At 43.0% G+C, this 15,400-nt stretch overlaps 1 protein-coding gene across 19 annotated transcripts in view; it reads right to left on the reverse strand.

Moving 5' to 3' along the window:
* Window positions 1–3,802: 3,802 nt before the first annotated feature.
* The window catches only part of LOC135514631 (disco-interacting protein 2 homolog C-like), a 242,112-nt gene continuing 230,514 nt past the window's right edge, over window positions 3,803–15,400 (reverse strand). For 14 of the 19 annotated variants that reach the window (XM_064938139.1, XM_064938185.1, XM_064938211.1 and 11 more), the window contains 9 exons: window positions 14,189–14,357; window positions 13,813–13,983; window positions 11,660–11,689; window positions 8,552–8,613; window positions 7,177–7,234; window positions 6,632–6,706; window positions 5,732–5,906; window positions 5,496–5,619; window positions 3,803–4,977 (listed from right to left, as the gene is read on the reverse strand). In XM_064938139.1, the coding sequence (XP_064794211.1) occupies window positions 4,725–4,977; window positions 5,496–5,619; window positions 5,732–5,906; window positions 6,632–6,706; window positions 7,177–7,234; window positions 8,552–8,613; window positions 11,660–11,689; window positions 13,813–13,983; window positions 14,189–14,357 (1,117 nt within the window). In that variant the 3' untranslated portion in view covers window positions 3,803–4,724. The remainder of the gene's footprint in view (window positions 4,978–5,495; window positions 5,620–5,731; window positions 5,907–6,631; window positions 6,707–7,176; window positions 7,235–8,551; window positions 8,614–11,659; window positions 11,690–13,812; window positions 13,984–14,188; window positions 14,358–15,400) is intronic. The other 5 variants (XM_064938225.1, XM_064938194.1, XM_064938219.1 and 2 more) reach the window with 1 other exon arrangement.

Genomic DNA, 15,400 nt, shown 5'->3' on the forward strand with positions numbered 1-15,400 from the left:
AAATGTACAGGTCATTTCTGATTGAGCCAACATATTGCTGGGTGTACCGTGAATGCAGTCTTCGCTGACGCGGGAACTGCCTTTAAATTTCAATAACGCTGAGCTTCCATGATATGGATTGTAACTATGGGTAACAAAGGGCCCTGGTCAAAAGTAGTTCACTAAATGAATAAATGGGTGCCATTTGGGTTGAAACCTGAGAAATATCTAAAAGTTTCCAGGGTAAGACAGAAAAATATTTTTCTTGAACTTCAAAGTACTTTTTGGATCAGTGAAACAATGTTTGCTGCGCAAATTTTTTTATTTTCAAACATACTTTTTCTATTGTTGGCCTTCCCTTAAGATGGGATTCAATCCGATCAATTGTAGATCCCTGTAAGTGTGCTTGACATTTACAGGTAATTTTCAATTGAACCGACATGCATGTTTACCGTGAACATTGCCGAAAAAGGGCAATCCGGTTGAATCCCGGCCCTATTCTTGAAAAAGGCAGGTAGTGTCAAAACTAAATTAATGGTTGTGATTATAGGATGTGAAAAACATTACTTCCATATAGCCAACGTTGGGGAAAATGAGAGTTCGCCAAAGACATGAAGATGATTCAAATAAGTAATTTGTTTCACTTTCACCGCGATGAAATACTTTGGGCTGGATTCATTCCATATCAAGAAAGATCCTCGTAAAACATTTTAATGTAATTTCCTATTGAGCCGACATATGCAGCGTTTACCGTGAATGCAGTCACTGCGGACACGAACATCGCCTTTAAATTGAATTCAAACTAACGCAGCCCTTTCTCGCACTTGAATGAACCTACGCAAGCTTTATCAGTTTCCCAAACAGTCTCCTAACACGGGAACCAGATTGGCTGCGCGTGCGTCATCGTGCATAAATATATTTTGTCCCCCCACACCAAACGCGATCACGACACGCAGGTTAATTAAATATCAAAACAAACTCTGAACCAATTACATTAATTTGGGGACAGGTCGAAAAGCATTAACTTTATGGCAATTTAGCTAGCAAATTTGTCCAAGAATATAAACATTGAGTTATTTTACCTGAAATGCACAGAGGTCCTCTACTCAGACAATCCACACATAAAACAATCAACTGAAATAATTTCTAGTCATCTCTCTGCCTTCCAGGCTTTTCCTTCTCTTGATTTTATATTGCGATTGGCCAATGAAGAGTGAAGAGATGGGAGAGGCAGGACTTTCTGTTCGATCTGCGTCAGAAATAGAACTGACTTATTTTTTAGGCCTTGGCAACGCAGACACTCCTTGGTGTGCATGAGCAGTGTGGGTGCAATAATTTAATATATATTTCTAACTGTATTTTGCGATGCGAGCGGTGGTCGGCCTGTAACACCCTGACCACCGCTCGCGCAAATACATTTAGAAATCTATAATCTTCAATTATTGCACCCACTCTGCTGACGTGCGCCGACGAGCGTCTGCGTTGCCAAGGGCTAAAATAGAAGTTAAGTTCTATTTGTGAAGCAGATCGCGCTGCAAATCCTGCCTCCCATCTCCTCACTCCCACATTGCTTTTAAAAGCTGCGATATAATAAAATCCCGGCATTAATTGTATTTGTTTTCAGCCACCAACATTATTTACATTCAACCATGCAAACTTGCTCACAAGTGAGTTCTCGATTTCCAATCCAACTGTTTTCTTCATACCGAAAAATGTTTTATTTGAAGATAATGTTCCCAAACATGTAGATACAGTAGGCCTAAGACTTTATTCTGGAAATAAATTAACTGAATAACCACTAAAAGCAAACATGTAAACCTATTCCCAAAATTAGGACTTCATTACAAAAAGATGTCAAAATCCCAAATTTAAGGAGCCTATTTAAATCTGTCAAAATATACTACATGAATTAGAAAGACTATATTGTGCTACTTCCATAAATGCTCCAATGTGCAAACACTGAAATAGTTATTCTTGTAACTTATACCATGACATTGTTGAATACTTGTTTCTGATTGGCTTGAAGGGCATTCTAGAGCGTGCATTATTTCCCTATTACGCATGGTATAATTCAATGGCTGTAGTTCATTACATGTTCTATGTTTGATCTGCTTTTAAAAGCAAAAGTTGAATTTAAAACATTATTTCCCATTGTTAAATCAATTTTCATAACAGCAAGCTAGGACTGATGGTTTGGTTACTACTACTAACTTGCTAGCTACTTCAATTGATGTTGAAACATTTTTACCTGCAAATTAACACATTTCACTACACGCAAACAAATATATGCATGTATGAAAGTTGCCAAAGTTGATGGATTTTGTAATACATTTTGAAAACCGTAATACATATCTTCAGATTAGATTTTCATATGGGTAGACCTGTGTAAACCTTTTCAGATCTATACCTCTAATGAAAGCCACCAAATATCAGCAGTGTACCAGATGAATTTGCAACAAGTAGATTTACAGCACTGCGACAAGTATAGGATGGGACAATTATCATTTTTCAATGAACAGCTATGAAACAGTATAAACGTGTGTCTCAACCGAGGTCTATGAGCTTAGCACACACTCATCTGTTACTTTGTAAATCTCTAGAAACAGTTCACTGTAATGTTTGTGAGTAGAATGCATTGCCTCTGTTGAGATAAGCCTTTCAAAATAAAACAAGTGGCAAAACATGAAATAGTTCAGATGTGCACAGACTGCACTGTTGAGGCTGGCTGACTCAGTATTTGTTATTTCGCATCAATCAGTCTTGGTTAAATATCTTTTTAAAGTCGTAATAGAGCAAACTGATTGATTGATGCCTTTGATTCATTATACATTACACTACCATAGAAGATATGGAAAACTTGCTATGTAATGTGTGTATGAACAAAGTTAACAAAACCCAAAATCTCATATGTAACATATCAAATATGCTTGGGCATATGATAGAATTACATTGAGATGCAACCTCTGAAACAGCAGGTAGGTAGCCGAGCGTTGGGCCCATAACCAAAAGGTCGCTGGTTTGAATCCCGAGCCGACCAGTTAACATCTGTCAATGTGCCCTTTAGCAGGGCACTTAACCCTAATGGCTCTGCTAAAATTTAAACACTGTACTGCTGCAATAAACAAACATTTTATAGTCAATATCATTGAAATATTTATTTAATTGAAAGACTTATGCCAACTCAGTTCAGACATTTTTTTATATAAAAAAAAAAGTCAGGGTCATTCTTGCCAATAAAAAGAATGCTGTGTAGATACTAGAAAGTGCTTTTAAAGATTCTAATGTGAACTAAAACATTCTTAGCCATGAACATTTACCGTCAAATCATGTATGTTTCCACACAGATTTAAGGTTTCACTCTCCCCCAAAACTGCTCTTCCACCTTATGATAGTTGCCTCAAGATTTATTCCTCTAAAGGGTTTCCGTAGAAGTGTCGTCTTGTACTTTTTCCCCTCTGACATCAACATAGGAGCCCTGATTGGTCTCTCAATGTAAAAATATTAAGGACTAAACTTTTTATTAAATTCTGGTGAAGATCTCCAACCTGTTGTTTCAGAAACAAGTGTTTGACATGCCAGCACAAAGACATACTCATCATCACTCCCGCCGGAGGCGTTTGTACCATCATCCTTCTCACAGACATTTCTCAAAAAGTGCTTTTGATCTTTTCAGAGCTGTTCTGTCTCTGAAATGCAGTACTTCTCAACTTGCATGATGTCTGACGTAAACAGAGCTGAAGATGTTGCGTTGTTTGAAGGACATAAAGGGGATGACTATAAGGATTCAGACTGTCCTCTCAATAACTGCACACATTTTCCTTGGTGAATCCTAGGTCTTTTTAATTAATATAGATCTATATTTGATATACTTGATGTGATACTAGTATTCACTCAAGATAATACAATGCTTTGTTTTTATATTAGCAAATATTCAAGATTAAAACATTCTTGAATGTCCTCTCTCATATACTTCTAAAGTGAACAAAATAAATTAAAATCAGTTTTTGTACATACTTACATGATATGAAATAACATAGTGTTTTCCTTCAATTGAAGTATAATGATATTGAACATGACAACTGAGTAAAAGGCTGCTGTAGTTGAAATAAATCACACTGGTTTCTCACTGGTTTCCCTAGTAATTGGGACTGTTGTCACAGAAAAATAAATGTTAGCACAGAACTAAAAACGTAATTGTAAAAAAAACAAAAAAAAAACAATATATTGTACCTCATATTGTAAAGTTCAAGCACAAAATTGATATGTCCTGTATCAAAACATATCTGTATTTGTAATGACTGATATAAAAAAAGGTCAACATAAAATACCATTTGCCACAGCTTGTAAATATTCTTAAAAAATACCCTAACCTCTTAGAGGGCAGATAAAAAAAACGAGCGACTTAAGCAATACGTAACATGAAAATATATACACACTTAAAGCAATAACCAAAAAAGCTCAAATCTAATAAACTGGACTGGCACTCTCCCATCATCCACACACAGACCTCCTTCCATTCCAATCTTTCACTACACTAACCAGTCTCCTGTTCCTGACAATTCTAGCCGTTTTTGTTTTGAACTAGCGACAACGTCCCACAAACTAGGCGAGCGCCTGGGTCCAGGACTCACATCCTCTCCCCCTTCTCAGAGACCAGAGGTCCTGTTGCATTGCAGTATGTACATAAAGCTCGGCCTGTCGGTTCAAGGCCTTGTCTATGGTCTAGTAGGTCTCCAGCTGGCAGGCTACATGTTATAGGCCACGTAGATGGGGTCCAGCTGGTCGGCCAGGAATCCGTCCCGGAGGTGCATCCTCTGCTTCTCCCCCCGGGAGTTGATGGGGATGACCCCGATGTCCACCACCACCACCACCCCCACGATCAGGTAGTGTTCCTCCAGAACCACGTTGGTCACCAGGGGCACCAGGTCCAGGGCCTCCTGCTCCGACCCATCCAGCTCCACCACCACCACCAGGAGGTTGGTCCACGTGAACACCGCACTGCAAGGGAGAGACAGACAGGTCGTCAGGTTCAGTCAGTTTAAACAACATGAGCGACTGGTCTGAACCATCCAGCTCCAACACCAGGAGGTTGATACATGTGAACACTGCAACAACAAACCGTATAAGTAGGTACTGTGCATGTTGTAAGTTAGCTACTCACTCTGGCATTTCAACAAACAGTAAGTCAATATAGGGCATTTCAACTGGTCACCATTAACAACTTGTAATTGAACACAATCAGCTTGATATTTGAACAGAAAATAATTTGGTAAAATGCCCCTACTGCACGTGTTTGTCCTGATTTGATATATACAATAGGCTGATCAGATCCTTCTATACATCTGACCTGTATATAGTTAACTAAAGTTTTTCTGCATCGTACTGGCCGCCTACTTGCTTTCTCTCTTGGATAAAATGTCCCGAAAAGGTTGAGCTACACCAGAACCACAAATCCCCAAGCTACTGTATTTTATCAAGATGCTTATCATGTAGCCTTATGAAGTTACAGTCATCACCATTCTGTGATGCTCTTATGCGTCCTGATAACGGAGGTCTCGATGTCGATGGGGTGGTACCTCATTCCCCTCAGCTCCATGGCCTCATCCAACGCCCCCACCACGTACAGGGCATCGTGTCGCTCTGCACACACACACACAAACATAATAACAAACTGCTGCTACTGGATGTGAAGCTCACCTGTGAAAGTATGCATGATAAGTACATTTGGTAATGAAGGGTACACGTAGCTTACCCCCGCTGGCATCAGTCAGTTCAGTCCTCCTGAGGAAGCCCAGGTATCCGGTGCGGGCCCAGATTGTCTGTGTGTCTCCAAAGCTCAGACGGGAGGTAAAGTGGTCTGACTGCAGGGCCTCGTCTCCATACACTGTGAAGTAGCCGCTGGCATTGTGTCCACTGCACACCCAGATCTGTGGGCAGGACAGCAATTCAATGTTTTAATTCATGCTTTTTAAGTGAGATCCTCTGGGGATCCAATCCATGTCTAGTTGTATGATTGCTTACCCAAATTAATTCAGTCCTTAAACTTACAGGACCGCTGGACGTATCGCTAATATCAAACATGTTATAGTGGATCTGTGTCCAGACCAATCCGGTGACATGTGCACTTTTAGACCAATTACATAACACTTACTGATCTTAGAACATTACACTGGATATCTAAGATATTAATGGTGTGCTCCTTAAAGGGAGACCACCATCAACAACATCTGTGAACATGGTGTGTTTCTATGTTTTGTAGTAAAACAGAGAAGAAGACAGTGTTGCCAATGACATCATCGGTGTGCATCCTGTTATTTGAACCAATGGAATTGTCTACTAATTGGTTGATGAGTTCATTGGTTAAACCATCTTCCGCTATATATTTTACTACAAAACATAGAAACGCCCCATTTTCACAGATGTTGATGTGGTGCTGGAATATGAAGTTTAAAAATTGTGAAATTTCCCTTTAACATCAAGTGAGACTGAAGTTATGTGGGCTGACTCTTGAAGTACACAGAGAGAGACTATTGTAGTTTAGTCTAATGAGAGAGTGAATATCTAATGAGCTATGACACTTAAGTACAGAGAGAGACTATTGTAAGCCCAATTTATTGCAGCTTGTATTGAGTTTAATTATTTCTCAACCAACCTCTCCAAGATGCGAGTCTCCCAGCGGTCCCTTGGTCTCCGGGTTAGCGATGATAATTCGAACCCCAGGTAGAATCTGATGGCATTAAGGAAGAGACGATTAGTGCTTTCATCGCTCCACTCCTCTCTCCTTTCAGAGAGGCCATTTATGTAACTGATTTACTGGGTTGAGGCACAGTGAAGTGGCCCGACTCCCTCTCTCTCCCGAAAGGGCGCCATTTAGTAAGCGACCACAAACTGTGTAATGTTGCGAGAGAAAAAAAAGCCTCATTGTTGTGTGGTACAGACTGATACGGATCTCCTGGCTGGTCCATGTGAAACAGAGCAGAGCGCTGCCACAGTCGGGGCACAATTAACTCTCACCTACACTTCCTCAGTTATGGGGATGGGTTGCTGTGGAAACTAACTCCTCGACTAGACAAATCACAGCACAGCATAAACACTACAGTTTCATCTCAGTGATTAAAAATACTTCAGAGTCTACCCTATGTCTATGTAAATGACAACCATTCGTTTGTTCATTCACCAAGTCAGGCAGGGACTCACTTTTCCAGATTCCATGAGTGGTAAACTGTGTGGAGAACCTCTCTCTACCAGACGAACCCTGTGAGGGAGAGAGGAAGTGAAGAGTTACTGGGCCTCTGAGTCAATACTGTGTCTGCGTCCCAAATGGCACCCTATTCCCTATATAGTGCACTACTTCTGACCAGAGCCCTGTGGTGATAGGGAGCCATTTGAGACCCACCCTGTGAGTCAGCGTGTCATCTGGCTAGTCGTCCTCATCGAGCACTTCATCATCAAGACTAGAGGATACTGGAGAGCAATAGATTACATTCTGAAACCTTTCATTTCACATTTCATCCAATGCAGCAGTTTATACAAGCCCCTTTCGTCTACAAATTATACTTTACTTTCAACACAAACACAATAGCTACATCCCAGGGAGGAGGACAGTGGTGGAGACAAGAACAACTGTCTATAATCACAGTGTGTATGTGAATAGCAGCAGCTATATTTGTGAGCGGTGAGGCCCAATGTGCAGCATGCTGTGGCCCTGCTAGAACACTGTGTCTCAGACTCCGTCGGCATTCAAATGGCAACCTATTCCCTATATAGTGCACTTCTTTTGACCAGAGCCCTATGGACGCTTGTCAAAAGTAGTACACTATAAAGGGAATTAGGGTGCCATTTGGGATGTACCTTAGTCCAGAGCAGCTGCAGGCTGGGTCCTATTGATGTGTTGACTGGGTGTGGGAGAGGGACGTAGACCCACTGTTCTGACCCCGGGCCGTCTTAAAGACCCATTTGTAATCCTAATGTCAGACTTTGTGAACACAGCTAGAGGCTCCATAGCCAGTTATATCGGACGGCACTATTTTAGTGTCACAGGGAATGCGTCTGGCTCCAACTTTTACACTGCTGCTACTCTGTCATTATCTATGCATAGTCACTTCAATAACTCTACCTACATGTACATATTACCTCAATTACCTGCACATTGACTCTGAACCGGTACCCCCTGTATAGAGCCCCGCTATTGTTATTTACTGCTGGGTCTTTCTTTTCTTAATAGGCGTTTTCATAAAACTACATTGTTGGTTTTAAGGGCTTGTAAGTAAGCATTTCATGGTAAGGTCTACACTGGTTGTATTTGGCACGTGTGCCAAATACAATTTGATCTGAGTCTTCAATGTCGTGCGAGCATGGTCCAAGATATTGTTTTGGTTGTGAGCAACATTCTGGTGGCATAGATGTCATACCTCTGATTCTGAAGACCCCCCTGTGTGTGTCACTCACTGACGTGGAATAAACAGTACAACAGAAAATGCACCACTTGGTGAACTATACAGCTAATTTATCCAATCATTTATTCATTTCAACAAATGCTCAAGAGGATGTTCTGATAGGAGCACGCCCTTACCTGTCGTGCCTCAGCGCTCTCATGTCCACATACACAGTGGTTGGGTCTGGTCCTGAAGTTCCCTGCAGAATGACAACATGCCAGGGTTAGTGTCCGAGCGAGGATGTCTGCTGCTGCCTTACAGAACCATGAACACAGCGCTGTCTAGATGCTACTAGCATGTTAGTGCTTAACAGAATGCCTACAGATCACACTGGTTGTGAATGGCAGCTTTGCGACAAGTCCAACCAATAATACTAATCCTAATGGGTTACTAACTATAACGTTCAGACATACCATGGTTGTGGAAGAGGACAATAAGAAAAGGTTGAAGTCAATAAAAATCGAACCGAACAGGGCCCATATCCACAAAGCACCGACAGTTTGAGGTACCGCAAAGGAAAATGTGGGATAACGCTCACTGACAGGGTTGCAAATGATAACTAATCGCAACGAAGCGTCGCCAGCTGTGCACGCTTCTGAAAACCACGGTCTGGTTGTGGTTGAAAGCAATGGTCAAACGTTTACTAGAAATTAACTCCCACAATAAAAATCAGGGATGGGACTGTAGATAGGTCTCAATCAGTACGTTCATTCGTACTTTAGTCACACGTGATCTCTCAGACAGCACTGGGACGATTTTGACTAAACTTGTGTGAATGAAGCGTCATTCGTGGCGGACGACGAGTTGCTTTGTTTTCGCATGACACGACCACTTTGCCTACTGTTCATTTTTACTTGCCGATAAATAGCAGAAAACTTTTGAAGTGTCTATAATTTTCACCGAGCACAACCAAAGTTAACATAGGCCCTAGATTTCAATCGCCCAATTTATAGGCATGCCCAATTCAGGCATCTTTTTTTAAACGTGTTCTTGCTCTCAAGGATAACTTGAAATAACATGATAGGTTAATTGATGAAATAATCCACAGAAAACAAATGAGATTATTTATTAGCCTAGTCGTTAGAAGTAATTAGGCATATCATGTGAAATCATTGTCAAACGCTTATGAGGCTACTGTTGCATGTAGGTCTAGATTATTTATAGGTTGATCAGAAATATTTAAAAAATGTCTTTCAACAACTCCAAATCAATTGCCTGCAATGGTACAGGAATCACTGAATCTTTGCCCCTTTCTACTATCATGACACCTGCTGGTAACTCCTAACTGGTTAGGACACCTCATGAGGTCTTCGAAATATCTGTTGGCTTAGCTTTATTTTGACCCATAGTAGTAGTAAAATGTCTCTAGCCTCAGCACTTACGACCAATTTTCTAGTGAGAGACGCTTTGTGGATACGGCCCCAGAGCAGAAGGAAAATTAAAAACCTAACCACAAAAAAAGGTGCACCTAAAAACTGTTCTGAGATCAGATCCAGTCTGATCCACCTCATGCAAACACAGAAAGAAGCCACGAAACAAAAAAAACATTTTGTTTTTTTAAAGAGGAGAGGGAGAACAGAACACTACCAGATGGAAGGAGAGAGAGGGGGTAGACATGGTGATATAGTGCATCATGTCTGAACGAGCAAACACAATCTGTATCTGTCCCTTCAATAGATGGTTTTGAAAGCTGACAGTTCAGTAGAGAGGCTTGACTGGCCAGACACGAGAGTCAAAGCCACACAGACAGAACAACACAATCCCAACATACATTACATTGAACACAGAGGCACCAAGTTGAACAGTAGTGTGCGTGTCTGATAGAAAATACTATCTAGTAGGTTAGTGAACAACCAAAAAACCCATATGAATAAAGAGGAGAAACCAGCCAACAAAGAAATAGAGAAAGCAAAGAGCAGCTTCCCCTCCCCAGACTTCCTCAGCCTAGCTCTGGTCCAGGGTGTTACATGCAGCTTGTTGATGTGGCGCTTTCCTCAACGCCCTGGACTAGAGCCATCCCCGGCCCTCCCCAGGTAGATTGCAGTGCACCCGTGACTCAGCAGCATGTTTTAATAGCATGGCTAAGGCTTTGGCAGAGGAAGCAGCAGAGCAGCATCTACCACCAGAGAGAAAGACAGCCATAGAGCTACACATGCTAGATCCTGACTCATTCCAGCCATAGACAGCCAGCTATAGAGCTGCACATGCTAGACTGACTCAGACCAGCCATAGAGCTACACATGCTAGATCCTGACTCAGTCCTGAGTACACGCAGACCAGAACACAAGGTACCGTCAAACAGGACACACTACACAGTCTTACAGCAGTATCGCAATAGTACGGTATTACAGTATTTATCTACAGTCACTCAAACATCAAGCAGGCCTACACTATGACAATACTACTACTACTGCAAATACTGCAGTCACTCTGCACTAAACTAGAATTGTTCAGATCGGGAATATGCTTTAGTTCACAGAGGCTAATTTGGACTATTAACACTCTAATATAGTACTATACAAGTGACATGATGGCATTGTACTCTCACTGCACTTCTGTCTCTCAGAAGGAAAGCAGTCTCGATGAGCTGTGCCAGTGTCTATCTCAAGGCAAACTGGAAGCTGTCACTGATATGATATGACCACACTTGACAAGTTGGCCCAGCACAGGTTAACATTTCAGTACTGCAGGGATTTCATTTTAACAAGATGACTTTTTCTAAGTGCTGAGCGCTTTGCTAAGAGGGGTCTCAAATGGCACCTTTAGACAGTAGAACATATTGCTGCTACACAAACAAAACAGTATGTGTGCACATGTCCCAAATAGCACCCTTTCCTCTAGATGGTGCACTACTTTTGACCACAGGCCATAGGGCCCCGGATCAAAAGAGGTGTGCTATATAGGGAACAGGGTGCCATTCATAACTCAGCCTATAACAGCTCACCAGAGTGGCAACGGTTGCCTTTCCCTGTTAAGTCAAATATGGCCCCAATATTGCCATATAACCCTTAAATCACATCACTGTAACTGACCTTTGAATCACACATCCTGTCCACCTAGAAAGCTACTGAGAAGCTTTAAGAATGGCTGTGCCTGTGTCCCAATATACTGCTATACCTGTTCTCTACCCTGTCCCCCCCCCACCCCTTCCTATCCTAACCCGTCCCCTGCCCCGCCCTCCCTTCCCCGCCCTCCCTTCCCCTGCCTGATGAAGAGGGTGATTAGCGAACGTGAAAATCCCCTACCTGGTCAGCAAGCTTCCCCAGCCTGTGAGGCTATAGCAGCAGCAGGAGGAGAGTGAGGAGGAGGTAGGAAGGAGAAATAAGGGGGAGGAGGGAGGAAGAAGGGGGCGAAGACAAAACGAAGTATAAGATGTGGGTGGGGTTATGCAAAACAACAGAGGGGGGGGAACAAAAATGTCAACTATAGAAATGGGAAACAAAAAAAACAGAAGCAGCCTTAAACTAAAGAAGAAGTTATGTTCTAGGCTTATTAATGTTAGCCAATAGATCACTGTTAGCAAATGTTGGGACATTTATACATGATCAGTTACATTTACACGATTTCATTGATAGTATTGATCAGGGAATTGATCAGGGATGGGCAACTTCGATAGGGCTGGGGGGGCCACAAAACATCTGAACTCATCATGAGGGGCTGTAGTGGCTCGCGAGTCCGCGTACCCACATCCATACCCACAAATACATACCCACACATCCAGTCAGAGGTGGCCCTAGCCTTCTGGGGGCCCTGAGTGAAATTGTGTTACGTATACTCAAGTTAAGAAGAGTAGCATGCAGTAAGTCAGAGGTCATCGCTTATTTACAATAGAGTTTAAGAGGGAAGAATCTATACATGTCAAATAATGGTGTTAAATACAACATTTTCAACAGGCTTCTCGATTGGGCTTTTTGTCGATCCTTCAGATTAGATTGATTGATGGAACAGCAAAGTGCACCTGAAACTGGTGCAAATAGTATTCTGATCTCTATCTCATTAACATTTGAATAGCAAAGCTTACAATTTGATATCATTTGAATAATAAAGCTTGCAAATAATAGTTGAATCATGTAAAAGAATGAGCCCAAAATGAAAGCATGAAGTTGCAGCATGTGTAAATGCTTATGGACAGCTGAGCTCCAGAGACATAGTGTGCATCCGAAAAGGCACCCTATTCCCCATATAGTGCACTACTTTTGACCAGGGCAAACAGTCGTGCATTATTTAGGGAATAGGGTGCCATTTGAGACGTACACATAGCTCAGTGTATGTCTGGTAATAGTTTTTGTCGTTGGTGAGAAGCAGAGGGCAGAGAGAGTGAGATGTGTAGAGGACATCTATGCATGTTGGCTTCTCCTCCTGTGAGCTGTAAACCCTGTCAGGAATATTACTGTAGGCCCCATAGGCAGACTCTGGGGAAACTGTGGCTTCTCCTCCTGTGAGCTGTAAACCCTGTCAGGAATAATACTGTAGGCCCCATAGGCAGACTCTGGGGAAACTGTGGCTTCTCCTCCTGTGAGCTGTAAACCCTGTCAGGAATAATACTGTAGGCCCCATAGGCAGACTCTGGGGAAACTGTGGCTTCTCCTCCTGTGAGCTGTAAACCCTGTCAGGAATAATACTGTAGGCCCCATAGGCAGACTCTGGGGAAACTGTGGCTTCTCCTCCTGTGAGCTGTAAACCCTGTCAGGAATAATACTGTAGGCCCCATAGGCAGACTCTGGGGAAACTGTGGCTTCTCCTCCTGTGAGCTGTAAACCCTGTCAGGAATAATACTGTAGGCCCCATAGGCAGACTCTGGGGAAACTGTGGCTTCTCCTCCTGTGAGCTGTAAACCCTGTCAGGAATAATACTGTAGGCCCCATAGGCAGACTCTGGGGAAACTGTGGCTTCCCAGGTTAAGTCACAAATGGAGATTAATGACTATAGGCCATTAAATTAAATCAGATTCATCTCCCTCACCTCAAAAAACAAGCAAACTGCAAGGCAACTAGAGAGTTCACAAAGTCTCTAAATAAAACAAAACACAATGAACTTCCAAGACTTGAGGAAAAGGCTTTGCAAACGATACTGGAGGCAGTCACATGCCTTTCAACAAACACAAGACAACAGAGCCACAAACACACATTGGCTAACATGTATCAAAGAGCCCGTTGTCTACTATGGTGGAAACATTGGTAATAGGATCCATTAAAATGTTGGATGCACTGACATCACCAGCGTGCTGGGGTTGTCCTTCTCATTCAGTCTCTCAGAGTCCCACTGGTGACAGATTGGGGACAGAGAGAGACAGCACCCAAAGATACTGAACTTAGTAAGAGCACATTTGATAAAACGTTGAGGGACAGAGCACGTGTGGTTTGCGGACCAGAGGAGAGGAGGAAGGTACTGACTGTACCTGCAGACAGACGGCCAGGTTGACTCTGCAGCCGAACGAGGTGCTGACTGCTCGGGGGTGGAGGCCCAGGTCTTTGAAGAGCTTGGAGAAGGACTGAGTCAGAGCTATCCTGGGTCTCTCCTCCGCCACCACCACACACGTCCTGACCCTCGACAGGTCCAGGCCCCGAGACTGACGGAGAAACCAGAACTAACTGGATCAAATCAGAACTAACCAGGCTGGATGAGTCTGGGCTGATGGACAATCCACGTATCAGTCAATCAATCAATCAATCAATGTTTTTACATCAGCAGTTGTCAAAGTGTTTTACTCTCAGGTCATCACATTGTAATAAAACGTTATCTTTGTTGTGGTGATTTGGCGGGTAGATACCTACCTTGAGGGATTCGGTCTGCAGGCCCAGGCCCTTGGTGCAAAGCTCCATGACGCTGTAGGAGCAGAAGGTGTCCCTGACCTTGTACTGACTGACAGCTAGCAGCCACAGAGCAGGGTTCACCTCCAACTCCGAAGGTGGGATCAGGATCGACTGGTGGCCGGAGTACACACTAGAAACCGGAGACACAGAGTGAGTACACACAGGACACTAACTAGGTAGTACACACTAGAAACAGGAGACACAGAGTGAGTACACACAGGACACTAACTAGGTAGTACACACTAGAAACAGGAGACACAGAGTGAGTACACACAGGACACTAACTAGGTAGTACACACTAGAAACAGGAGACACAGAGTGAGTACACACAGGACACTAACTAGGTAGTACACACTAGAAACAGGAGACACAGAGTGAGTACACACAGGACACTAACTAGGTAGTACACACTAGAAACAGGAGACACAGAGTGAGTACACACAGGACACTAACTAAGTACACACTAGAAACATGTACCATACAGTAAGTGCGTAGCCTGAGAGCACACACACTTAAAGACTTCATACACTTCACACCTGGGACCATGAGTGTACTAACAGCCAACTACACTATATATTCAGTGGCTCCATTTATAATCCAGACCAATGCCATTTCATCAAGGCCAATGCAACCTCTAATAGTACAGCTAACTAGTAGCTAGTGAATTATACACTGAATAACAAGTCAGGGCTAGTTTGCGTAGGCATCAATCAGAAACACACGTGGCAAATAAAACAGCTTTGTTCTTTAGCAAGGTCCTGGTGTTGAGACAGCACCCCACTGAGGATATTTCCATCTGAAGATTTGCCAAGTTGAGTGGTGCCATGTCAGAGTGCTTCCAACGGGGAGGCGATTAAAGAAAGCCCAGCGGACAGCGGAGCAGAACGGCGTCATCGTCACAAGGAGGCGGGTGGGAGGCTAAACACAGCAGAATAATGCATGCGCTGCATTTGGCCCCCTGCTTAGTCTCTCTCTCTCTATCTCTCCCTCTCAACACCCCCCCCCCCCGGCCTCTGACAGGCCTGTAATGTCCTGACAAGGCCCCAGCATGGCACAGGTCTAACTGGTCTGCCTGAAGAAGACAGGCTTCCTGACATCTGTGGGTACTGAGAGACGGTGCATTCCGATGAGGACGTCACTCACTGTGTGTGAGGGTCTGAGTGAGGCGCAGGG

This window comes from Oncorhynchus masou, chromosome 3, assembly GCF_036934945.1.
Source record: "Oncorhynchus masou masou isolate Uvic2021 chromosome 3, UVic_Omas_1.1, whole genome shotgun sequence".
Taxonomy (NCBI): domain Eukaryota; kingdom Metazoa; phylum Chordata; class Actinopteri; order Salmoniformes; family Salmonidae; genus Oncorhynchus; species Oncorhynchus masou.